Source organism: Trichosurus vulpecula, chromosome 1 (genome assembly GCF_011100635.1).
Source record: "Trichosurus vulpecula isolate mTriVul1 chromosome 1, mTriVul1.pri, whole genome shotgun sequence".
NCBI lineage: Eukaryota > Metazoa > Chordata > Mammalia > Diprotodontia > Phalangeridae > Trichosurus > Trichosurus vulpecula.
This window is the reverse complement of record NC_050573.1, coordinates 391,439,150-391,465,908: the sequence shown is the minus strand read 5'-3', so window position 1 is coordinate 391,465,908 and position 26,759 is coordinate 391,439,150. Positions and strand designations below refer to the sequence as shown.

The 26,759-nt window shown below is 35.8% G+C and overlaps 1 protein-coding gene across 2 annotated transcripts in view; it reads right to left on the bottom strand.

Annotated features, from left to right (window-relative positions):
* The window catches only part of WDR7 (WD repeat domain 7), a 489,834-nt gene that overhangs the window by 355,024 nt on the left and 108,051 nt on the right, over nucleotides 1–26,759 (bottom strand). For both annotated transcript variants that reach the window (XM_036757317.1, XM_036757326.1), the window contains exons 14-15: nucleotides 23,665–23,879; nucleotides 825–1,594 (exon numbers count right to left, since the gene is read on the bottom strand). In XM_036757317.1, coding sequence (XP_036613212.1) covers nucleotides 825–1,594; nucleotides 23,665–23,879 — 985 coding nt within the window. The remainder of the gene's footprint in view (nucleotides 1–824; nucleotides 1,595–23,664; nucleotides 23,880–26,759) is intronic.

Sequence of the window (26,759 nt, the reverse complement as noted above, 5' to 3'; positions counted from 1 at the left end):
AAGGCTGTGTGACTCTGGGGAAGTCACTCAACCACTCAGGGCTTGAAGCAACCCTCTAAGCTAAAAGTTGCCAGCCTGCAGTGGTATGAAGTTTCCTTATCCTAGAGTTCCCTATATTCATGAAATCACAGGAAGTCCTTCAGCCATCAAATTAATAAAATGAAAAACGTAGATCAGCTTGCAGAGAGCAAAAGAACAAAAGCAGGGTTTAAGAAGTTGGGTTTTTCTTCATAATTGCATGAAAATATGAAGCTACAATTTAGTCTTAGTGTTCTGGTGGCATTGAAAGAGAGCTCCATTGCATAGAAAAAGCTTTTTTTCCCCAAAAGAGCTTTTAGAAGTCCTAAATAAATTCCTAATTATTGCACTAAAGCATTACTACACTTTACACAAAAATCTAAACCAAATCACTGAATAGACAAGGATATACAATAAGAGCAATCATGCTAACTAGATTTAGCATCCTGAATTGCATTTTAGTGGAAACATTTAGTAGGCAGGAATTCTACGGATAGTATTTAATCAAGAGCTGACCTTGAAATGTCACTATAAATAAAATCCACACCTAAAATCTACTCTCTTCCATATCAATCTCTTCCGTATCCATATGGCTGACTATTTTAGTTGGTACAACTTTATTCTATTTGCTCTTACAATTGAGGAAACAATACTATACCAAGAACACACTAAAAGAATTCTTTATGTACACGTCTCTGCATAGCATAGAAAACAAGAAGTACTCATCAGAGACAAAGTGGACCTTTTAAAAAAAGCACAAAATAAATTGCAACGAATGAAATTAAATCAATCAATCATTGTCACACCTGACAGGGCCCTTCTTCATATGATCACCAATAAAAGTTGCATTGGTCATACTCATTAAAGTATTTGCCAAAGATATAATAGACAGAAGGTGCTGAGTAGTGACAGCCCGGGATACTCCATAGGTTCCTTTTCCTACTCCCTCAGTAGCTGAGAGTTTTCTTTCCCCTTCTGGTTTTCCACAGGATGGCTTACATACAGGCTGGTTATGCCCAGGAAGCATCAATGACATGTGGCCTCCTCTTGACAGAAGACCAAAGGAGACTGTGCAGTGGGGTTTAAGCATTCCAAGGCGGTCAAGACAAACTTCATCTAGAACTTCGTTCAGACCCCAGGCATGAAGACAGGACATAAACAACTTTGCAGTATCCATCGTCAGGTTATACTCTAATAAAGTCAATGGCTTAGATTTGCTAGATCGGTACTCCGGATCACTTTCTTCTCTCTTCTGCCTCAGTATCACCTCATCCTCATCTTCATCATCAAGGAGATGCTCCTTTATGTTCTCTTTGATTGTTTCTTTGACTTGTTGGAAGAGTACGGCTGCTCTTTTGCCAGTCAGGAAAGAGCCCCCTTTGTCAGCACTGCCAGATGCTTTATGCAAACTCTCTGGGGAAATGAGGGCAGTGTTCGGCCTAGAGGCTTCTTCAGTCAGCAGCTGAATAATCAAAGCTTCCACATCGAAGAAGAGCACATGTATGTCCGGATCTGTTAGGTTAGTCTTTATTGCTTGAACCATCAGAGAATTATGAGAATACTTAGGTAAGTTTCCCTGCAATAAATATTTTTAAAAGACAGTTATAATTAAAGCATCTTTTCATGTCATTAATACATCAAATCAAACAAATATTTAAAATAAGAAATTTGAAAATACATTAGCTTATTTAGAAAACTGTAAATATATACCAACTTGCCCAATATTTGGTTACTAAGATGTAACAGACTTAGGAGATACAGAAAACGCTATGCTCAAACATAAGCTGAACACAAAGAAATTCCCAATTCCTATGAAGAAGGTGGCCAAGAATCAAATTCTTCAGAAAGTCCTTTATTATGAGTTGGAAAAAAAAAGAAACTAAAGTAATATATATGTGTATATATTTATATAAATACACACACACACATACACACACACAATGTTACCTCAAAATTTCTCTTAGTACTCATATCACTACAAGAAGTAACTTATTTGTACCCTACATATTGAGAAAATAGAAAAAGTATACTATAACTGTGTTCACACAACAAATCAGTCAAGAAAGTAACCAAGATTTTATGAATTTCATTCTTCTAATAAGCTAAATCAGTATTGAAAAAGAAATGATTTCTAGAATCTTAATTAATTTACCAAGAAACAACCTAAACTTAGTCTTCATCAATAATTACTTTCAGAAGTCAAGAAGAGATAAACCATCTGGCAGAGCTATTAAAGACGCATGAGGCATTCAAATAATTGTTGAACTAACTATACACATATAATGTAGGCATATACACAACAGCATATATAGGTCACAACTAAAGATCTATATCCTCTTGTTAACAAGCTGATTTTAGGTCAAGCATAGTGGCACATGCCTATAATCCCTGTTACTAGGGAGACTAAGGCTGGTGGATGGCTTGAACTCAGAAGTTCTGAACTTCAGTAAGGCCAAAGCCAATCAGGAATCTATATACAAGCTGACTGATACCAATATGTAGTGAGCCTTTAAGGGTACGAGAGCCTAGGAGCCCACCAGGCTGCCTAAGGAGAGACAAACTAGCCCAGATTAGAAATGGAGCAACACAAAGCATCTGTGCCAAGGGCAGGGAACCTGTGGCCTGAAGGCCACAAGTAGCCCTCTAGGTTCTCAAGTGTAGCCCTTTGTCTGATTGATTCAATCAAAGGGCCATAACTGGGGACCCAGAGGGCCATATGTGGCCTCGAGGCCACAGGTTCCCTGCCCCTGGTCTGTGTTAGTCAGTAGTGGGATCCAGACCCTAAGCGAGTCTATACCTCCAGCCTAGGCAAGCTGAGGAGACTCACTGACTCATTAATTCATTCATTCATCCAGTCAATCAGTCAGTCAGTCATCTAATCAGAAATGAACAAAATGAATAGATAAATGAAAAAGCAAATAAATGAAGATAAATAAAACAAGATGATCCTGACATTAGATAGACTAAAACATTTATTGCCAACATGAAGTTGAAAAGAAAAAAATGTATCTGCAGGTTGCAAGGGGTACAGGTTTTTTTTTTTTCCCAAAATTCAAAATTCTTTTCAGGGTAAAAGAATGAAAAGTATCTATATTGCTAAAGACTATTCATTTATAATAAAGAATCAAGAAATTCTCCCTAAAAACTACTGACAAAGCAGGAATGGCTCAGAAGGTGGAGGTTTATGGACAAAACAGTTGAAAACATAGGTATATATCTTCGGAATTGTTTGTTCCATGGAGTTCGATATAATGGGATTTTACTTATATAAGGAAAGAATGGTCAATGAATAAATGTTAAAATATCATCCACAATGCCAAAGTACATGCTACAAATAACAAAAGCCATACATTATGTAAAGTGATAGTTTAGAGACAAAGTAGTCAGCAGGTCACATTCCGAACATATTAGAATGACAATACTCTGACTGACATTGGCAAAGATAGCCTTCATACTAGAAATTAATGAGGAGGGAAGTGAAAAATGTGTCAGACTATGAGAAGAGGTATTTGTACTTAGTCATATGTCCATCATACGTTTCTGAATCTTATGAATTCAGGGAAGTTATTTTGCATCTCCAAAAACTACCCAGACCTATCTATCCAATACAGGCATTGCCTAATTTTAATGAAGACATTAGAAGCTTGGTTTTACCCCCATCACAGTGCTTGTTTATGAACAATCAATTGATTAATCAGCAATTTCGTAAGTGTTTACTACCCATCAGAAATAAGGAATAGCAATACACAAAGACAAAGAGACCCAGAAGACAACACATTCATAGACATATGCATACATAACATATACAAGATGAATACAAGCTAATTTTGGTAGGGAGAGTAGGAGAGAGAGTGAAGGGACTCAGGAAAAGGTTCATCAAAAAGGAGACACACAAGCTGATTCCTGAAATAAACCAAGGATTCTGAGAGGTTTTAGGGAAGAGGCACTGCAGTACAGGTCAGAGAGTCAGCTAATACAAAGGCACGGAGATGGGCTTTGTGTGTGGAACATAGCAATATGATTGGATCAAAGAGTGGGGTAAAGAGAGGCCAAGTTGTGAGAAAGACTGGGAACAAAATTTTAAAATCTTTTTAAATACTTTGATAAGAAATGGGAAATTTAAAAATCTGTTGATTTTAACTACAGATGCACAAATACATACACACTCACACAAATACACACACATACATACACACACACACACATACACACACATACACATACATACACAGTATATATCCTAAAAAAGATTTCTGCTATCAAATGAAACAAAAAATATGGAATTACTAAATTGTTTACTATGTTCTAAGAGAAAAAGACAAAAGAGATTTGCCATACCTGTTGAAGGGAGTAAGTGAAAATTATATCTCAATTAAAAGCTATAAGAAAATATGAAAGGACTATAATCTTAAAATTATTATTCCTCAATCAAGTATCAACTTCTTCATCCATATCCAGAAGCAGGTGCATGAATGTAATGCAACAAAAAGACTATGCAGTAACTGCATAAGTCTACATGAGGGCAAAATGTTGGTTGGTTAAAAATGCAGTAGAGTCCCCTTTTTTTTAAGTGGCTCATTACTACATGAATTTAGAGATACCTATTCTCTGAAATATAATTACACACACACAAAAGCTAACAAAACTCATTTCCCCAAGAGCACAGTTATTAAGTCTGTCATTTCCCATTCCTTCCACCCCATCAAACACCAATGTTATAAAGGTGTTCCACTATAGTTTAAATTTACTAAATGGCTAGTAAACAAGATTGTGATAATGGTAACAATTTTACTGTTTTATTATTTATTTCAATGTTGCTGCTTTAAAGCTCTTAGGTGTAATTCATTTTTTGGCATCACAATTTTAATAACTAGAATTTAAACATTACAAAATGCTGGCTGGTATTTTGTTGTTGTTGTTCAAGAAATGGAGAACCTATCAACTAAAAAACTAATTTGTTCAGAGATCTAGCTTATAATATGGAGAGCCTCTGCCAATTAGCATTATAACAGCAGCAAATTTCTATGCTATGACTACACATATTTGTAATGGGCTTTGTTTTTCTTGTGTTCTCAATGGGTGGAAGAAGGAAGGGGGAAGGAGACAAGTTGTAAGTGAAAATAAATTTAAAATGATTTTTTAAAAAAAGAAAAATTTCTATGCTAGAGCACCAACAGATTCAATATAACAAATAAAAAGAAAAAAAAGCTTTATGAGTCAGCTTTGAAACTATAAAGACACTAAGAAATCAAGTAAGAAGCATAAGTACAGGTATGTAATATAGCTACATATGTTTATCAATATATATAATATTATGATTAGTATGTGAAGTAAGGAAAAATACATAGTAAAGTAAAATATTTTAATAGACACAGCCTTATTTGTAAAGCAATTACTGACATATATACACATATATAATATACATTAAGGATTTTTTAAAATTTTCTTAAGTAGACAGCATAGAATTGATTTTATCATACTTTTTAAATACAAGAAATAAAAATAAAAATATTTTAGCTAATAGCATATGGCAAATACTTGTCAAAAAGATCCTACTTTTGTTGACACAGATAGGCAATATTAAATTTGAAAAGTAGTCATTAAAATAAGTTGGCATCTTCATAAACTATTCTGAAGATATTATTAAATTGTAATTGTACACCTAAATGAAGTACACATTCTCTCACAATCCTAAGGAATTTCCAAAATGTTATATTTCAATATTAATGGCTTTAAGTCAAAAACAAACAGGACTATCAAGAAAATGTACAACAGTAAAATAGGGATGGATATTTGGTGCCCTCTGCTGTTCTACTGCTGTTATTAAGAGTCACTAAGAATACATTTTTAAATGAATTCTTTCTATAAATGAACTTCAATTGGAACTGGATGTAATCAATTAATTCTCAAAACAAAACAGAGGCAAGATTTAGGCAGAATGCTAAAAGTAGGTATGATCTAATCATTGGAAAGATCATTTCATTTACTCTTTGGTTTTCATTAAGGGAAGCGGTTTTCACAAAAAGTCACTTCATGGCAGGGCATGGAGGTTTGTGGGCCACTCAGAGTCAGACAGACTTAAAGTCTTGCCTGTTACACTAGCTCTGAGAACATCAGCAAGTCACTTGGCCCTTCAGGGCCCCAAATAACTCTCTAAGATGATAAGTTTCAGAGGTGACAGTTTGTCAACCTGTATCAGTGGAAGTTTTCATATCAGGAGTTCCCCAAACAGATTCAGACTATTTTCCTACCAGAGACAAATATTAAATCAGCTGATGAATCAAAGAGTATTGTAAAAGGGATGCCTCAAGAGAAAGGGAGAGATAAAATAGGGTAAATTATCTTACATAAAAGAGGCAAGAAAAACCTGTTACAACAGAGGGGAAGAGGGGGGAGGTGAAAGGGAATGAGTCAACTTTACTCTCATTGGATTTGGCTTAAGGAGGGAATAACATACACACTCAATTGGGTATCTTAACCTACAGGAAAGTAGTGGGGAAGGGGATAAGGAGGAGGAATGATAGAAGGGAGGGCAGATTGGGGGAGGGGGTAGTCAGAAGCAAATACTTTTGAAAAGGGACAGGGTCAAAGGAGAAAATAGAATAAATGGGGGGGGAAGGACAGGATAGAGGGAAATACAGTTAGTCTTTCACAATATGACTATTATGGAAATGTTTTTCATAACTACACACGTATAACCTATATTGAATTGCTTGCCTTCTCAATGAGGGTGGATGGGGAGAGAAGAAGGGAGAGAATCTGGAACTCAAAGTTCTAAAAACAAATGTTAAAAATTGTTTTTATATGCACCTGAGAAATAAGATATACAGGCAATGGGGTATAGAAATCTATCGTGCCCTACAAGAAAGTAAGAGGGAAAGGGATAAGGGGGGCAGGAGTGGGGTGACAGAAGGGAGGGTAAGTGTTGAAGGGCTAAAATAGGGTGATGGCCATGTGAGTGAAAAGAAGGTGACTGAGGGCAAAATTTATGGAGGTAGAACCCATAAAACTTAGCAACTGACTAGATAAGGGAAAGGCACAGAGAAGAGCCAGAGTGATGTTGAGATTGTGAACCAGAGTGAATGGAAGGATGTTATGGTACTCCATAAGGAAAAAGCAAGCAATCATCTGGGGAAGTGGGGTAGATCATCAGATGTGTTTGAACATGTTGAATCTAAAACAACTATGAGACATCAAGGGAAAGATGACTAGCAAGATTCAACTGCATTCTAAGCCAACCAACATTTTTTTCCTCCTGTAGCACATTGTTGCTGTCCTTTTCGTTGCAATGGACTGTTGCTAATCATTGGTCTACTGATGAAGACATTGATACTTGATAGCGAATAATAATTTTAAAATCATACCTCTTTCATTTCCTTATAGCTTCTACTTGAACTATAATTTTCCATTACTACCTTCAATATATATGGCAATACTTTTATGTCACCATCTATTGTAAAATGAACAAATTAATTGTGTGGGATTGGAATTCAAGGGAGAAATTAGGATTGGATATAAATAGATTGGGTTAGGATATAACTAACTTGGCATAGGGTAAGAGCACTGGATTTACAGTTAGAGACCTTGGATTCAAATCCAAGCTCTGCCACTTACTGGCTCTTAAACAAAATACTTGGGCTCTCCAGGACTTAGTTCTGTCATCTATGAAATGACTAGATGATGTCTGAGGTTCCTATGAACTTCTGTTTGTGCCATTAGGCAAATAAATACCTTAGTCATTAGACTCCTCTATCTACCTCAAACTGATATTCTGAAAATACTGTGAACTTCTAAGAAAAAAAGAATTATAAAATTTCTAGGTAACATATATACTTTACTCTAATAACTGGTATGCCCACCCCCGGCTATGAAACAATTTCGTACTAGTTCTAATCAATCCAAAGTAACAGAACTAGAAACAAATAAGGTGATTGTGTAACAGAAAAAGGCAAATCAAATGTCTAGGAATTCATAGGATCATAAATCTAGAACTGACAGGGGCCTCAGTGGCTATCTAGCTTAAACCTCTAATTTTACAGATGAGAAGTTGAAGCTCGAGGAGATTCAATGAATTGTCTCTGGTCCCAGGGATATTAAGCATCAAAAATGGGATAGGAAACCAGGCCTTCTCATCATAGAACCAGTCTAAGTTCTCTTTGTTGAAGCCCCCTTCCTGGTGACTTCCCACCCCATCCCACAAATCTCAACGCTGGGTTTCAGAAACACTGTTCTGAGCTTTTCCCCATGCAAACTGTTTCCCTACTAAAGGCACTGAACAATGACCAGGTTCTAAAGGCCCTCTCCAAATTAAGTGAGGGATGCCTTACAACACAAATGCATCATTTCACAGCAGCAGTCCAAGCCATGCTGTCAAATGTCAATCTCTTTCGCTCCTCCTCCCTACACTCCCAATCAAAACTCCTACTTAGTGAGAATGATGTTGATGTGATTACAGGCAGCATACAGGACTGATAGGTTCAACCTTAACATAGGATGTTTATGTCTATAAGAAGAACTTATCTCCACTGATGAATGAATAGCGATGGTATCTGTGAACAGTAAGCCTTCTGAGATTTCTAACTAATTCCAGATTTTTACCCTCTTTTTCCTTATCCACATCTCTGAATATCTATCCCTCTCTTTCACTAGGAGTACCCAATCCTTCCTAAACTTATCCATTTCTACTGAGAGCATCACCATTCTCCCAGTCACCAGGGTTCATATCCCTGCTTTTTCCCTCTGCTTCACCTTCTATATCAAATCAGTTATACAAAGCGTTATCTATTCTCGATCTACATGTCTTGAATCCACCCACTTCTTCAATTACATTATCTATACCCTCGCTTAATCCTTCATAATCTCTCCTATTCATAAAACACTGATTTAACCATATTATTCCCTTACTCAAAAAGCTTTGTTGGCTTCCTACTGTCTCTAAGATAAAATATTAACTTCACATTCTGTCATTTAAAGTCTTCTCTAATCTTGCTTAAAATCTTACCATCTTGGGGAAGCTGGGTGGCACAATGGATAGAGTGCCTAGCCTGGAATCAGGAAGACTCATCTTTCCGAGTTCAAATCTGGCCTCGGACACTTATGAGTTATGTGACCCTGGGCAAGTCACTCAGCCTCTCCTCTGCAAAATGAGGTGAAGAAGGAAATAGCAAACCACTCCAGTGTCTTTTCCAAGAAAACTCCAAACAGGGTCACAGAAAAATAACTGACCAAACAACAACACAATCTTGCCATTATTTACATTTCCAGCTTTATTTCATGCTGTGAACTAGATGTGCATGACATTCTATTTCAACGCCTCTGCCCAGGTGATTCCCATGTCTGAAATCCATCTTCATCTCCACCTCAGGCAAATCCTAGCTTCTTCCGAAGCATGGCTCAGGTGCTACCTGTAACAAAAGGCCTTTCCAAACTCTCTAGTTGTTAGTGTTCTTTCCTTTCTGAAGTTATTTTGTATGTTCTGCTTGTGTACACACCATATCCCCAGGGAGAATGTAAGGCCCATAAAGGCAAGGATTTTTCTTTTGTCTTTGTGTTCCCAGCATTGAGAATAATTGTGCCTTCCACAAGCTAGACGTTTAATAACATATAAACTGTCTAAATCATTTCTTGATTTTCCTTGCAAGTGGTTCTCTGAACCACAAAAGACTCAGTAACAACAATTACCACAGTTGTTACATGAACAAAAGTGAAGATTGATAGAGTTAGATGGAAATATAAAAGATATCCTGTATGACATTCTACGATTCCCTTTTTGCAATAATCATAAACTACTGCCAGATTACCAAAAAAGCAAACAAAGTAACTAACCACAAGACAGAACATGAACTGTCACGAATCAGTTAATTTTTTTCAATTCCAATTTTACTGATTATTAACATTAAAAGGAAGGCTCACATTTACACAGCACCTTAAATAATTTACAAAATATTTACCCCAACAATCCTGGGTAGAAGGTAGTTTGAATATTGCTATTCACATTTTACAAATGAGAAACAAGACTCAAAGACACTAACACATGTGCTCAAGGTCATACATCCCGTAAATATATGTTCAAGGCACTAAGGACAGAAAGATGAGATAAGACACAGACGTTGACCTCAAGGAGTCTGTGATCCAGGAGGGTTAAGATAAATAGATAAGTATAATCCAAATTATAAATGCACAAGGAAGGTCTAAACATTGAGAAGGGAGAGAGAACTTCCATCTTGGGGAATACGAGAGCATAGGGAAGGTTTCCCTCAAAAAGGGGGAGATATTTGAACTGGTTCTTGAAGTACAAGTACAAAGAAAGAGATGGAGGAAGGAAAGGTCGAGACACAATTGGCAAAGGATGAGTATTTAAGCTTAGCAATAACAGCATGAGGGTGAATATGCAACAAAACAATAAAGACAGACCAATAATGTAGAATACTATGAATGACAAAGTAAGGAATTTATAATTTATTATGAAAGCAATGAGAAGTCACTGAAGATGTTTATTTCTTTTCATGTAATGGGAAGATGTGGTCAGATCTATTCATTAGACAGAAAAGTCTGGCTGCAATATGTAGAAAGGATTGAAATCACAAAAGAACAAAGTCAGGAAGACCAGATAAGGGGGAATAAGGGCCCAAACCAGGTTGGTGGCAGAAAAAAAAGCAAAGAACAAATACATAAAATACTGTCATGATAAAACCATTAAGACATAGCAAATGATTAAATGTAGAATGACACAAAAAAGTAAAAAATAATTCAAAATCTTCAACATCGAAGACTGGGAGAACTATGATATTAATAAAAGAAATAGGGAAGTTGAGAGAAGGAACCGTTTTAGAGCTGGGAAGATGATGAGTTTTGTCCAGATCAATATGCCTGTAGGACACTTCACTAGAGATACTGATGGACAATTGAAATTTTAAGAGAGAAGCTTAGGAAAGAGAGAGGGTTACTATAAAGCATGAAGATCATCTACACCGATGTGAGCACTGAAATTATGGGAGTAAATAAAGTCACTTGCAAAAGAAAAAGGAAGAGGGCAAAGTATGAAGGCTTGAGGGACAACTGCATTTAGAAGTCAGGTGGAAGAAGTGGAATTGATAAAGGAAACACAAGAATAAAAGTGATTAAAGAGGTAAGAGGACCACAACAATAGAGTTCAATGGGGTTCAAAGGAAGAGGGAGTATTAAGAAGGAAGAAGTGGCCAATAGTTTCTACTGCTACCAAAAGGACAAAGGGAAAAAAGACAGAAAAACAAAATTCAACAATAAGAAGGTTCTTCTAGACTTAAGAAAGAACAATGTGAAGAGAAGAGTGAAGATGGGATTCTCACTGAAGGCTATTAATAAGTTAATAGTGGAAGGGAAGATGGCACTTCCTAGAAGTTCAGTAAGGAAGGAGAAGAAAACAAGATGATATTTTCAAAAGACAGCAATGTCAAAAGAAAACTAATTTTTAGGACAGCAAAGAGAGGGAAAGAAGAAAAGAATAAAGAAAAAACGGCAACACACGAATATAAAATTCTTGTTCTTAGATATTGCTTTAAAAACTTCTCTGATTGGTGTTGGGGAAGAGAGAATGTCTTTCATAGGCATAGCTAAATTATTTAAATTTAAAAGATGTTAAACCATAAAGACCTCAAGTCCCACCAAACTCAGCACTAAATCCAAACAGCACTAACTCATGCAGTAAGCTTTGGTAAAGCCTTAAACAGGGAATTACATTATTTTTTAAATTAATGTTTCATATCTTAAAATGAATATACTAAAAATAATTATCTAATTCTTTTTAACTTTTGAGCTTGGACAACAAACAGTTTAGGAGAAAAAGAAAGATGTCCCCTCCACACTATATAATAATGCTTTACTTTTTTAGTGATTTAGAAGATATAAATTGCTCTTTTAAAAAAGAGAGAAACTCAATATTTGGTCACATATCTTATCAGAATCATCAATACATTTACACCTCAACCGAACTGTTGAGAAATAATTTTAAGTTCCCACATAAGAATGTGAAATATTATGCACAAAGCCTGGTGAAACCTGGTACTTGAAGAGTTACAGCCTTAAACCCTGCTAGGACTCCTCTTTTCTCAGAAAACTACCAGTTGATTTATCTGAGACAGAAAAGGAACTTTCTCTTTGACAATCTGTCATACACATTCTGAAGCATTTTAAATTTTTACCTAGGCATAGTGTATGTCTGATACTGCATTTCCAGGGGGAAATAAAATTTTTTAAATTAACATCATAATGAAACAAAGTAACCATTTTGCTACGGTTCATCTATGCACCTTAAGTCTAAATGCTCTTAATAATTTCTAAAAATCAGTTATATACTATCCATTTACAGCATGGTTTGAGATCATAAACTTGACAGTCAAGGTTACTACATGATAGAAAATGAGAGAAAAATATGTCAAAAACTTCAAAAGAAAAAAAAATTTCTTTAAGAAGTTCATCACAACAGTAATTATCTCCTACTCTAGCTCAAGGAATTCTGTCTGGCTAATAGCAATCCTTACAGTTAAATAATTTGATAATAGATGTAAATGCATACAAACAAGTATAGTTCATAGCACAATGCAGTAATTACTTCTAAATAAGAGAATGAGGTTAGTTATCATGGAGGAAATAAAATTTGAAATGGTCTTTGAAAGATGGTTAGAAATCTGATAGGCATAGATAAAGAGGAAGAACATTCCAAAGAGAGGAAACAAATGATAAAGGTACAAAGCACAGCATAATATAGGACTTGGAGCTAGAGGGACCAAGAATTACATGGTCTAACTTTCTTATTTTACTGATGAAAACCAGTCCAAAAGAGGATTACTGGTAATATCAAAAACAAAATTCAAGGCAAGGTCTTCTAACTCCAAACATAGCTCTCTTCCCATTAACCTAGAGTTCAGGGGATAAACATAAATAACATTATAGTGGTAGAAATGGCATGTGGGAAAGCAGTGTTTGAAAAAGTTAAACATCATGCAAGATTTCAAACCTGAGAGGATGCTGGTATCAGTAAAGGAAACTGGGAATTAAGAAAAGGGAACATAAGAAGAAGATAATTTCTGTTTGGGGCATCTTGATTGTGAAATGATAATGAAATATCTACATGTAAATATCCAACAAAGGGTCTTACAAAAAGAATCCGGGAGTAGAGATAAAGATTTGGAATTATCCACAGGAGAAAATGCTGACACCAAAACAGGAAGGGTTTAGAGAGAAGAGAAGATAAAAAACAGAAAACCTGCCATTTAGTGGGCAGGAGGAAAAAAAAATCAAGACAGTGAAGGAACAGTCAGAGAAGTAGGAAGAAAACCTAAAGATTACAGTACAATGAAAGCCAAAAGAAAGAGAAGTAAAAATTTGGTAGAGAAGTAAAAGATAAGAAAGACAAAAATTGTCATCTGCACCTCTAGCTATACCTAAAACATCATGACTGGTGTTTATAACAATGATTAAATTGTAAAGAAAATATTCAATTAATATTCCATATAGTCCAACAATTCAGATAAGCACACAATCCATTTCAGAAAGGTCATTCCTTAAAGGTTACAAATAGCCAAGGCTTTGCTATCTGACAGAAGCTGAGATAAAGCCATGGAACTGAGGAAATGTCTAGAAAGGTTAAGTATTTCCCAACCTTTTTCTCAAACCGGGAACCCTTCTACATAATCAAAAATTTCATGGACATCAAATATACAGTAGTTATAGTATAAAAATTTGTTTTAAAAATAGATAATGGCAAAAAGTTCTTATGAAGTAATTCTTTTAAATAAAGTCCTATTTTATTAATCATAGTAATGCTTTCATTCATTTAAAAAATAGAAGTAGATATATGTGTGAGACATTATATAAGTCATATGCCATACTTTGTTAGTGCTAAAGAAAGTGGTGTGCATAACCTCACAGGGTCTGGGCTCCACAATCTGAGAGACATAGATATAGAACATGGTCTCAGTTTCCTGACAAATGTCAACATTTGGGATAGAATCACACAACTTTGCCCTAATTTCTCCTCTTACTGTAATTCATCCTAACATAAAAGGAATTAAGTTAATTTGATAGAATTGCTAGTTCTCATAGCCACTACAGTTATTTTGGGAGCAAGAAAACTGTGATCAATAACTATATAATAGTATAGCTTCAAGATCTCTCAAGGCTCCTCATTGTTTTCTGGTGGTAAAGTCAACAAAAACTATCTTCACATGACTCAGACGCCATAAGACTTCTTTTCCAATTTTAGCCTTCTTCTTATGGTATCTTACAAATGGATGTTGAAGCTACAAGCGATTTAGTAAACCACTAAGAAGTTTTATATGTCAAGACAATGGCAGCCTATGAGCCTTTACATGTTCAAAGATCTGTTCTAAGCTATTAAGCCTTCCTGGATCTCCTTTTCCCCAGATAAAAGGGTTCTCTCTTTCTCCTCAAATTTATCCAGAGTACTTTGTCTAGATTGCTACTTTACCCCCATTACACACAAACTTGGATTATACATAGTTGCATATATGTAATTTTCCCCCAAATGAAAAAGAATTTTAAGAGTTTACCGTGATCCAAGCATTCAGCTAAGTACTAGAACACAAAGGCAAAAAAAAAATCCGTAGCCCATGTCCTCAGGAATTTCATATTCTAATGGGTGAAGACATGTAAACAACTATACACACATAAGACATATAATGAGGAAATAGAAGGTAATCTGAGAAGGGATGCTATTAGGAACTTGGCAGGAGTGAAAAGGACTGGAAAAGGCTTTCTACAGAAGGTACAATTTGAACTGCGTTTTGAAGGAAGTCAGAGAAACTAAGAGATAGCGGTGAGGAAGTAAAGCATCCCAGGTAAGGAGGACAGACATACAAAAGTGCTGATATGGAGAAGAGCCTGCCATGTTTGAGAAACTTCTGTATTTAGAGTACATGGAAGAGAGTAAAATATGAGAATACTGGAAAGGCAGGAAGGGGCCATGCTGTGGAGAGATCTAAATGCCAGACAAAAGTGTTTATATTTGATCCTAAAGATAACAGGGAGCTATTGGAGCTCCTTGAGAAGGAGAATGACATAGTCACAACTACATCTTCGAAAAATCAACTTTTTTGCAGGTGAGTGGATGATAGATTGAAGTGGGAAGAAGCTTCAGGTAGGGAGACCAGTTGGAAGGCAACTACAACAGTCAAGAGACAAGAAGAGCCTGAAGTAATAGACTGCAAACTATCTAAGGGCATGGACTATATTTTCTAACCCCAACAAGTAGCACAACGAATTTCACAAAGCATCTGCATAATTAAAGTTTGTGATATTGAACTTAATGATTTGGAAAATGGTTCTAGAAAACTTAAATCTGTATTTAAACAGATTAATAACATACTGAACAATCTACTATGTGCATACTATTTTCACATATGCTTACCATAGTTCTGAAGTATAGTATCAAACAGTTATTCTCACCGAAAGACATAAGCAGTCAGGTCACTTGAAAAGTCCAGTTTACTATCCACAAAGTCATACCCTCTGTTTTTTAATTGCCCCCCTATAAAAAACTCCCCTTTCTCTGGGAAATTAGAATTCTCAATTAAAATAATTTGAAGTGCTTGTGCTGATTTAATTTTGCAAAGAGAAGGCAGACAGGATGTTCTTACTAGGTAGGACTTGACTCCTAAATTGCTTTTTCCACACTAATCATACAGAGGACAAACCTACTGACCTTTTAGAATATAGCCCCTTCATCTTCCTGGTCTCTTTCCTAATGAAGCAATAAAGTGAGATATATAAGACAATGATAAGACATCCTGATGATTTTCCAATTTTGTCATTGCTTTTTCTTTCTTGATCTGAGTAACAAGAAAGGATTCTCATACCATAACAACGCTCCCGACCTCATCAACCCCATGCTTACCAAACTCCAGACACTGTGTGACCCTCCTCATAAGACTTCAGCATCTGACCTGAAATTCTCCTATTTATCCTAGACCCTGCCATTACCCTTAGTGTCTTCAAAATCCTAATTAATTATCTTTCTAATATACTAGTACTATAAGGCACTGTGCTCTGCTGGGGATACAAAAATTAAAAGCAGATCCTCTCCCTAAGGAACTCACAGTCTAAAGGATGTTACAAAACATATACAAATACATGAATAAAAAATAATTTGAAAGAGACAAGAGCACTAAAAATTGAGATCAGGAAAAGCTTCTCTTCAGAGGTGGTATGGTGGTACCTGAGCTGAGACATGAAGGAAGTTAATTATAATAAGGGGTAGAGATGTGCAGCCTAAGGCAAAGATAAAGACAGAACATTTAGGATGACAAATTTGTAAAGCAGCAAGGTTAACTTGGTTACAACATAGAAAGTGTGAAAAGAAGTAATGAGAACTAAGTCTGGAAAAGTAGGCTGGAGCCAAACTGTAAAGAATTTTAAATTCCAAATGCTTCAATTTGTATTTTATTTCCTAAGAGTCAATAGGGAGCTAAGGATTTTTGAGCAAGGTAATGACTTACTCAGGTTTGTGCTTTAAGAAGAAAAATTTAGCACCTGTGTGATGAATGGAAAAGGAGAAACTGAAAGCAATGAGACCCACTGCAATAGTCCAGGAAATACTGGTAAGGGCTTAAAATAGGATAGTGGGCTTGCGAGTGGCTAGAAAGGGATGAATCCAAGATATACTGTGCAAGAAATATCTATAAAACTTGTCAACTGATTAGATATGTAGTGAGAGAAAAGAATGAGTCAAACATGACGGAGGTTGAAGACCTAGATGAATGGAAAGATGATAATGCCAACAGAAACAGGAGAGCTTGGAAAAGGGGTGGGGCTTAAGGGGGAAAGATGAGCTCCAATTTGGATATGTTGAGTTTGAAATGTCAACAATATATCCAGGTAGGGATATTAAACAGACAATTAGCAATGTAGGACTGGAGTGCATTTCTATTTCATTTAAGGGACTTAAAAGCACAGCCATGCACTGGATAGACCACATCTTTAATTCATTCATTTAATAGTATACAGAATTCTGTGGTAGGCAATAGGGTAGATATACAGATTATGATAATACTCTGGGATCATCATTAGAAACTTCTCCAAATCCAAGATCCTTGACACTGTCATTCCTTTCTCCCATTCTTCTATCTCACCTATTCCACAATTCAGCAGCACCTCTCTGATTTTCCTTCTTTATCCAGGAAGTAAAACCAACCTTAGTAAACCCACTTCAATGGGCTCCAAGACTCTGGAAACCTGTCCCTCCTTTTTTTCCTGAGGTAGTTTGCCTTGCACATTGCCAGCCCAGGATTAACCCCATTGCTAGCTAGCTTTCTCAATTACTTTTTCTGGGCAGACAAGTACAGCTGGAGTCTTGAAACTGAACCAACTAATTCTCTACAAATTTAGAATCTTTAAACCAAAATGGAACCAAAATACTGCTCAACGATTCTTTATTCACCTAAATTGACTCCCTACTGTATTCTCCAGAACATTCCCTCCAAATCGTTTAAACTCTCAAATTCCTAATCATAACTTGTCCCCGCCCCCCCTTTCTCTGCAGGTAGCATAGATTCTTACTTTACTTAAAAAAAAAAAAGGTAACCTTCAGATATCTCCCTACTCAATTGAAAAGATCAATAGTATCAGATATGGATTGCCATAGCTCCCAAAATGCCTGTGTTGTCATTAATCCCTATTCACTTGTATCCTTAATTTCATTCTCTCCTAGCACCTGCAGGACCAAATTACAACAATTAGGTCCTCTCTTTCCTTAATCTTTGAACCTATCTATTCTATCCTGCTTCCTTCTCTTCTACCTAGAAAAAAAATTCAAATCGGCTCCCCCAAAAGAAAAAAACTCCCTCAACTCAGCTATGCCTTCCAAATCAGCTTTTCTCCTTCCATTTACCTCCAAGATTTTCTAAATGACAGTTTTATTAATGCTCTTTTTTTGCCTCATTGTAACTTTCTAATGACCTATATCTTTATTTGGATCTCTCTTCACAACAAATAAGTACATTCAAGCAAAATATAAATACACTGGCCATATATATACTTTATTCCACACCTATGGGGTATCATCTCTCTGCTGAGAGGCAGGAGGCATAGTTCACCAAAGTCCTCTGATTTCACATAGCATTCATAAGAGTTCTGAAGTCTTTAAATATTGTTTTTCTTCCCATTAGTGTTGTAATCATGGAAACTGTTCTAGCCCTGCTTATTTCACTCTGCATCAATTCATACAAGTCTTCCCAAGTTTCTCTGAATTCTTGATATTTGTCATTTTTTTGTAGCACAATAACACTCTATTACATTCATGAAACACAATTTGTTCAGCCATTCTCCCAGTAACTAAGGATCCACTTTCCTTCTATTTATTAACTGACTTAATCACTCTATGCCTCAGTTTCCTCAGTAATAATAATAACAGCTAACATTTATATAGCACCTGCTGTATGCTAGGCATTTTGCTAAGCACTTTTTGCTAATATTGTCCCATTTGATCCTCATAACAATCCTGTGAAGTGAGTGTTATTATTATCCTGATTTTACAGTTGAGGAAATCGAGGCAGAGGTTACATGACTTGCCCAAAGCCACAGTCCTAATAAATGTCTAAGGGCTAGATCTGAACTCAGATCTTTCTGACTCCAGGTCCAGTGCCTTAATCACTGTGCCATCAAGCTACCTAAAAGAGTACATAACAATATAAAAAATGCTACAAAATGGGGATAATAGCACCAATCTCAAAGATTGTTGTGAGGCTAAAATGAAATGATCTATATAAATAGCTATGCAGACTTAAAGCACTATCTATATACAAATGTCAGCTATTCATTCTCTCTCTCTCTCTCTCTCTCTCTCTCTCTTTCTCTCTCTCCCTCCCTCCCTCTCTCCCTTTTTCCCTTCTTTAATGATCCCATTATATCCTATTCCAATCTATACCCCTGTTAAGACTGGAAAGAGAGTGGGAAAAAGGGATTTTCTTGACTTCAAGGCTCCATTGGTATGATTCTCCTCCCCTTAGAGACTATGAACTACTCTGTGAGAGACATATTTTTCCAAACATCACAGATTGGAACTTGAAACATATTTTCTCCTAAAAACAAATATTTTTAAGTGACAGCTTCTCAGACCAGTGTAAAAGGTCTACTTAGCCCACAATACTGATGAAGGATTCAACACGTGCAACAGTATTATTTTATACTACTATGTTCTTCACTGTAAATAGACAAGAGCTTATGTAAACCGAGAGCTAAACCCAGAGACCTACCAGCCTAATAACTTTGAACCCCCTCTACAACACACCTATCAAGTGGTTATCCAACCTTTGCTTAAAGACATCCAGTGGGAGCGAATTCAGTGCCTCCCAAGGTTATCCATCACCTCTAAATGAGATAGCTCTAAAGGTCAGGAAGTTTTTCTTTATCCAAAGTCAAAATCTGCCTTTAAGTAACTCCAGCCTAGTTGCTTCTAGTTCTGCATTAGGAGCCATGAAAGAAAAAGGCTAATTCCATTTCATGTAATGATCCATCAAATAATTGAAAATATTTATAACATCCCCCACAAATCTCTAAACATTCCCATTTCCTTCAAGCAATCTTCACATTATATGATCTTTAGACCTTAGCCAATCCTGATTGCTCTGCCTAGGACAATATCTTGCTTTTAAATGTCTTTCTTAAAATGTGCTACCCGGAACTGAACACAATAATCCAGATGCAGTTTGCCTAGAGAAGAGAACAGTGAGAGAATCACTTTCCTAGTTCAAGACATTGATCTAAATAGTCTAATGAATCAATGATCACTCCTACAGAACACAAAGCTCCATGAAAATGGAATTTTTCATTTTTCTTTGCATTTCCCACAGCCTAGCACATATTACATGCCTAACAACATACTTGCTGAATAAAAAAACCAATGTTGACACTCTCTCCAATAATGCAGCTAAGACCCTTCCATGCTGCCTCATACTGGGTGACTTTTGACTATGTTCTCCCATAAATACAGGGCAGTCTGCTGTAGATCTTCTGCTAGAACTTAGTGATACTTCACACTCTTAAAAATCACTGCAAACATTTACTTGCTCTCCACACTTTCTTGAAGTGAGATCTTCATTCAATATCCTTCACATGAAAAGCTTTTCCCAGAGAACTTCTCTGGCAAACTGGTCATCAGGTCATATTCCAAAATATTTTAGCAAATTCTTCAAAGACCTTAATCAGTGGAAATACTTTCTCCAGGGATTATTTTCATGCTTTACCTTAGATAAAATTGTGTTTCATGAATGCAATAGAATATTATTGTGATACAAAAAAATGACAAATATGAAGAATTCAGAGAAACTTGGGAAGACTTGTATGAATTGATGCAGAGTGAAATAAGCAGAGCTAGAGCATTTTCTATGATTACAACATTAATGGGAAGAAAAACAATCATCTCCTATGTACCAAGCCCTATGAGGATATAAATCTCAGAGATTTACTCAGTGTGTAATCAGACAGCAAACACACAGTCTTTTGTCAGACCTGTACTAGAAGCACTTCTTTATATGATAGGGAAGAGTCTTCACAAAGCCAGAGTTACTTCTATGCCAGAGAAAGTCAGTGAAGTAGGACTTCAATGAAATATTTCAGATATTTATGAATGAAGTGAGGTGTTTTTAGCTTGCCTAGGATTCATATCACAATGTATTTCTACAGGAAAATTAATTCTAGATATCAAAATATTATCTTAAAATGAACTTGGAAAGACACAGTTCTTTTGTATGCCAGAGATCATAGAATGACCTCCTAGCTCTGTTTCTAGCTCTCAGGACTTTGCCACCAAATTCCACAGCTGGCCCCTTATCCTAGAACTTTACCCAGGACAGGACCTTTTCACCTTGGAACCTACCTCCACCTCTTCAGCCCCCTTTTCTCATTGGTGAATTTCCTCACTGGTGAATTGGTGCTTCCATTTGGGAAGAAACCAGGCCAACTATCCTTCATTCTCCTCCTAGTTCTGCTTTTGACACAAGGACTTGACCACCATGACCACTCACATGTACATTTCCTACCCTACCCTTTCTGGCTCTGTTTTGTGTGACTCCTCCTGTTTAAAATGTGGGCCCCTTGAGGGCAGAGAGTCTCTTTGATTGTATTTTTGTATCCTTACTGCTTACCACAGTGACTTGCACACAATAATCATTTAATAAAAACAATTTCTTGCCTTATCATTAGAAAGACTCATTCAATAAGAAAAATGTAAGTTTACAGTGCTGTCGTTGCATTTCAGTCATGTCCAATTTTTCCTGACCCAATTCAGGGTTTTCTTAGCAAAGATACCAGAGTGCTTTGCTATTTCCTTCTCTAGCTCACCTTACAAATGAGGAAATTGAGGCAAACAGAGTTGTGACTTACCCAGGGTCACACAGCTAGTAAGTATCTCAGGCCAGATTTGAACTCACCCAAAGATGAGCTCCAGCACTCTATCCACTGTGCTGCCTAAACTTGCAGTAAACAATGGTAATTCCATTTTTTAATCTATTATCTTCTGGTTAAAAAAAAAACTGGTGGCCAGGACATTATTTATTTGTCTTTTGTGTATAAAGTAACTATCTATATCCAAAGAGATTAACAACATTACTTACATAAAATATTCATGACTAACAGCTGAGAATTCTATTGCAATGAGTAAAAATCAGGTTATTAATGATATACAAAATGGATATGGACCTCCAATGATATTCATAATTTTATATTAGAAAACGCTGCATTTTGAAAAGAAACCCACCACACTAGTAGACTTTTGGTCATTTTTTTCAGATTAGGAATTCTGCTCTTATTTTTTGTACATTTTTTCCCAGGATCAGAAAACTAATGTCATCCAAAGGATGGCTCATTTCTGCAATTTCTCTAAGAAAGACGCATAATCTGAACACGAGCAAACAGTGAACAAAATCCCTAATGGTCCCTTCAGCATACATTTTTCATAAAGTGATTATCCTTTTGCAGCCTCAGCTTCTTAAGCCTTTTTCCCTTCCTATAATTGTTTTCCTGGTAGGCTAGGCAACAATTACCACTGTTACACAGGACTGAGTATGTTCACAAGCAATATATTTTACAATACATAAGTGTAGTGTCTCTGATATCTGGTGCTTTTATCACTAATTGCACTATAAAGTGTGCTATTAAAACTGGGACAAACAAGACTGTAAAAATCACATAATGGACCATGACTACCTATAAAAGACTTTTGTAAATGTTACTGTATAATTTTTTTTAACTTTCTGGTTGTATAATGATTTTTCTATATTTTTGTTTCCAGAGGATAACCTGAAGAAAGTTATTTATATTTGAAAATAAACATTATATGCCTGTCTTTCAACAAAATATCTCAAAGTTAAATATCAGAGAAAACTTAAAACAATGTCATATGTCCAAATCGATTACTATTATTAATGGTTTACAAACCATGTCACATATAAATCAGGGTTCCAATAGGCATCTGTGTGGCTCTTTCAAAGAAAATGCGGTTATGAGAAACTAGTTTAAGTTAGGGCTTCTTCCATACCCCTTAAGGATTAGGGATAAAGGAAAGAAAAATGATGCAGAAAAGGTTCAGACTTCTAAAATCCAAAAATCATGACAAAACATAATTGTCAAGTGTTTTACTTCAGGGAAACAGAACCGGCAACAAGGCATTACTACCAACTACTCCTGGAAATCCAAAATTACCTATGCTTCATATGTAGTCAACTCAATTTTTCCTGGGCTAAATTTTCAATTTGTGTATTACAATCCTTCTACTCATTTCACTGTTCACATTTCTTGCTCCAGAGGATAAGTAGCATATGGGGGAAAAAGTTATAAATTCAAGTCAGTTATTTTTGCTGCTTACTAACAGCACTGGTAAAAGGTTAAGAGAGGTGGAGATTTTAACTATTGACTCAAATGAGGTCTGGGGATTATCTCTAGATTTCAATTATCCATGCTATCCTTGTCCTTCATTCCCAAAGAAACAGCTGCACAGCAACTCTTGATAGAAAACAGTAAAAGTGCCACACAGCATATCTTACATAGTGAATACTGACTAAAAGCTATAGAACAAAAATTATAAAATTAATGAAAGACAATGTGATTTATACTTTTTATCTTGATTACAGGTATTATGTTAAGAAAATATTGAGTTGGGTTCCTTATAATGGAATGTAAAAAGTAAAATTCAAACAGACTTGGGGAAATTCAAGCATTTTCTTATGTTCTTAGGATTAATGGTCTTAATGAAAGCAAAATGTCAGACTTAAAACAAATGATTGGTAATTTACGAATTTGCTAAATGACATTCTCTCCTGAGGATAAATTAATTTAGATTTAAGCATTAGCCAAAATATGTTAAAATGAGAAATGTCACCTATTCTAAAATGCTACTACTGATATTAAAAAGTCATGTGCATTAGAATATTGAGAACCTACTTTGTAAGTAAGTGAAATGTAAGATTTCACAATAGTGTCTGAAATACACCTAAAAGAAAATAAATGTAGGATATGTAACCTATGATGAAACATAGAAAATGAGTTACCTTCACAATAGTTTTCATTAAGAAGTCTAAGACAAATGCCAAAAATATACTATAAATATATTACTAATTTGAGAACTAAGTAATTCATATATTCATAGATAAAACTTACTTTGTCAGATGCTTCAGAAGCCAAGAGGTTAGTGGCAAGGGTTTGTAGCTTGTGATGGGCCATATTTTTTAGAGCAGCAAGACTACGTCTTGTCATAGCCTGTTTTAAATTAATAGCTGGATGACTAAGAGAATCGACTGCAGCAGGAACTGCTTCATCACAAGCATTCAAAATTTCGACTGCTGTAATCCCCATCACACAACGATCCAGTGCACCTTAAAAAAAGGAACATTTTTAAGTGTATTGCATTATATCAAAACCTCGATTAATTTACTTAAAATGACATATGCTATATAAAAAATTTTAGTCTGCAACATAATCAGTGATTATCTCAAATATTACTCTGGACTTCCTGCCTCCATCAACTCTCTACTCCCATGTTCAAAATGATGGCATCATTTTCCCTAGGCACTTTCATAAGCTACTATTACCTCCCTTAAAGCCCTTGTGTGGAATACTTCAGCTATAGACAAGAGAAAAATCTTTACCAGGCTGCCACCACATTTCCTGCACAATTACCAAGGAAATTTACTACAATAATTCTATGTGCAGAGGATGGTGCTTGGTGTTGAAGGGCCTTCTCCTTCCAACCAAACAAACAAAAAGCAGTCCTTGGCCTCAATGTACATTACAATCTAGTTGCTAGATGCTCTCTTAAACCAATTATTCTATTCCCAACCTTTAAGCTTTCATCAGAGTTGATGTGTGTGGTTGGAAAATCTCCCCCTACAAACTATTTTCCTTCCATTGACACAACTCACAAAATCTCATTTGCTCCATAAAACCATCTTGAACTAGAAGATGGGTGGACAAATGTCTTTCTGGAGCCATTCTCATAGCAAAATTAACCATTCTCAAGATTCTGGCTAAATCCAGTCTATTTCTAAATGTGCTTATTTAAAAAAAGAAGAATATCTCAAAATACATATTTGCTTTTTTCATGTATATGCCCTGCTTTTAGCTGTCCATTCAATGTAATTCGATAAACATTCATTCAGCACATTCAAAGCATTGTGTTCAGACAATAGGGATCTAAATACCAAAAAATGACAGTCCTTCCCCAAAAAGAACTTATGTTCTATTGGGAGAGATACAAAATGTACTCACGGAAAGAGGGGTATGATGGACACAAATGAAAAATGCAGACAAATGGCTTTAGGAACATTTGAGGAAGGAAAAAACATTTTCACTAGGAGAGATTAAGGAAAGTTTGCAGATTTGTCTCCATTAGGCTACCAAAGAGTACTCTCCCATCAGGCAGAGAAACATTTAGCCAAATGCTACCCACAGAGAGATCTTCAGGTATCACTTTAGATGATGACAATGTAGGCATTCTTTCAAGACCATCTCAAAGCAAAACTGAGTGTTTCTGGGGCAAGGGAGAGTTATGAAAGGCACTATACAACGCTTGACCATTAACACAAAAGCATGTCTTCCGGTTGTTGCTGTTGTTGTTGTTCATCGTTTGTTCTCAAAGAGGACCAATGATATCATGGGGTGATGTATAGAATTGTGCAAGAATTGGACCTAAAGTGAAGCAGATCTTTACAAAGTCGTCAGCCTCACTGTCTCCTCCAGAATCATCAAAGTTCAGTGGCAAGACAAACGTCAAGATGACTGGCAGCATAACAGAAAAGAACGCTGGACCAAGACCTGGGTTTAAATACCAACTAGTACCATTTACTGCATGTAAGAGACCTTAGTCAACCTCTATGAGGTTCAATTCCTTCATTTATAAACAGATAATGCTTACAAAGCCTTCAAGTGAGATAATGTGAAAATATTTTGTAACCATAAAGCACTACATACAAAATAGTAACAATAAAAATAGTTTCCATCTATGTAGCACTTTAAGGTTTGCAAAGTACTTTATATATGTCATCTCATTTGGTACTCACAGCAACTATGTGAGGTAGATGTTATTATTATCCTCACTTAATAGATAAGGAAACTAAGCTTGACAAAGGTTAAGTCATCTGCCTTGGGTAACACAGAGAAGTGTCTCACAAAAAATTTGGACCCAGGTCTTCCTGACTCCAACTCCAGAGCTCTAGCTACTATACAACCTCAATTCCTCTAAAAGCAGTTGCAGAGTGTTAGATAAGACCAAAGATCCCAGTTACTAAGAGAAATGCTCACTACTTAGTACAGTGGAAAAAAGTTTGGCAGAAATTAGATGCAAACCAACATCTCAAACCATACACCAAGATAAACTACATAATGACACATTACATAAGACATAAAAAGTGGCATTATAAGCAAATTAGGAGGAAGAAATTATCTGTTTTACAACTACGGATAAGGGAAGATGATCAAACAAGGAAGAAAAAAAGATGACGTAAAATTTTAAAGGTTTTCTATGAACAAAATCAATGCAGTTAAAATTAGAATGGAAATAGGCAACTAAAAAAACCTTACAGTAAGTCCCTAAGTTAATCCTTTCCAAGATACCTAAGAAATTGTTCAACTTTATAAGAATGTGAGTCATTCCTCCAAAAGGCAAATTATCAAATCATATTAACAGGCAGTTTTCAAAAGAAAAAAATACAAGCTATCAATACCCATATAAAAAAATGCTCCAAACCACTAATAACTAGAGAAAAGTAAATTAAAGCATCTCTGAGATATCTCATCTCCATCAAATTGGCAACAATGACAAATAACGAAAAATGTCAAATGTTGGGAAGGGCTACGGAAAACAGGCACACTAAAGCACTATTGGCTATGAAATGGTTTAGCCATTTAGGAAAGCAATCTAGAACTATGCCCAAAAAGTCATAAAAGTGCATGTTCTTGGGCTTATAGCTCAAAGACAGCAAAGAAATAGGAAACTGACTCATATGCACAAAAATATTCACATCAGCTCTTTCATGATGGCTATCAACCAGAATCTGAGGGTGTGCCAATCAACTGGGGAATGACTGAGCAAGTTAGAGTATATGAATGTAAAGGAATAAAACTGTGCCAAAAATTATGATGTAATGGACAGTTTCAGAGAAAACTTGGAAGATATGTTATACATCGATACAAAGTGAAGTGAAAAGAACCAGGAGAATAAACATTCCAAACGACTCAACCCAATAATTTGCTATTCT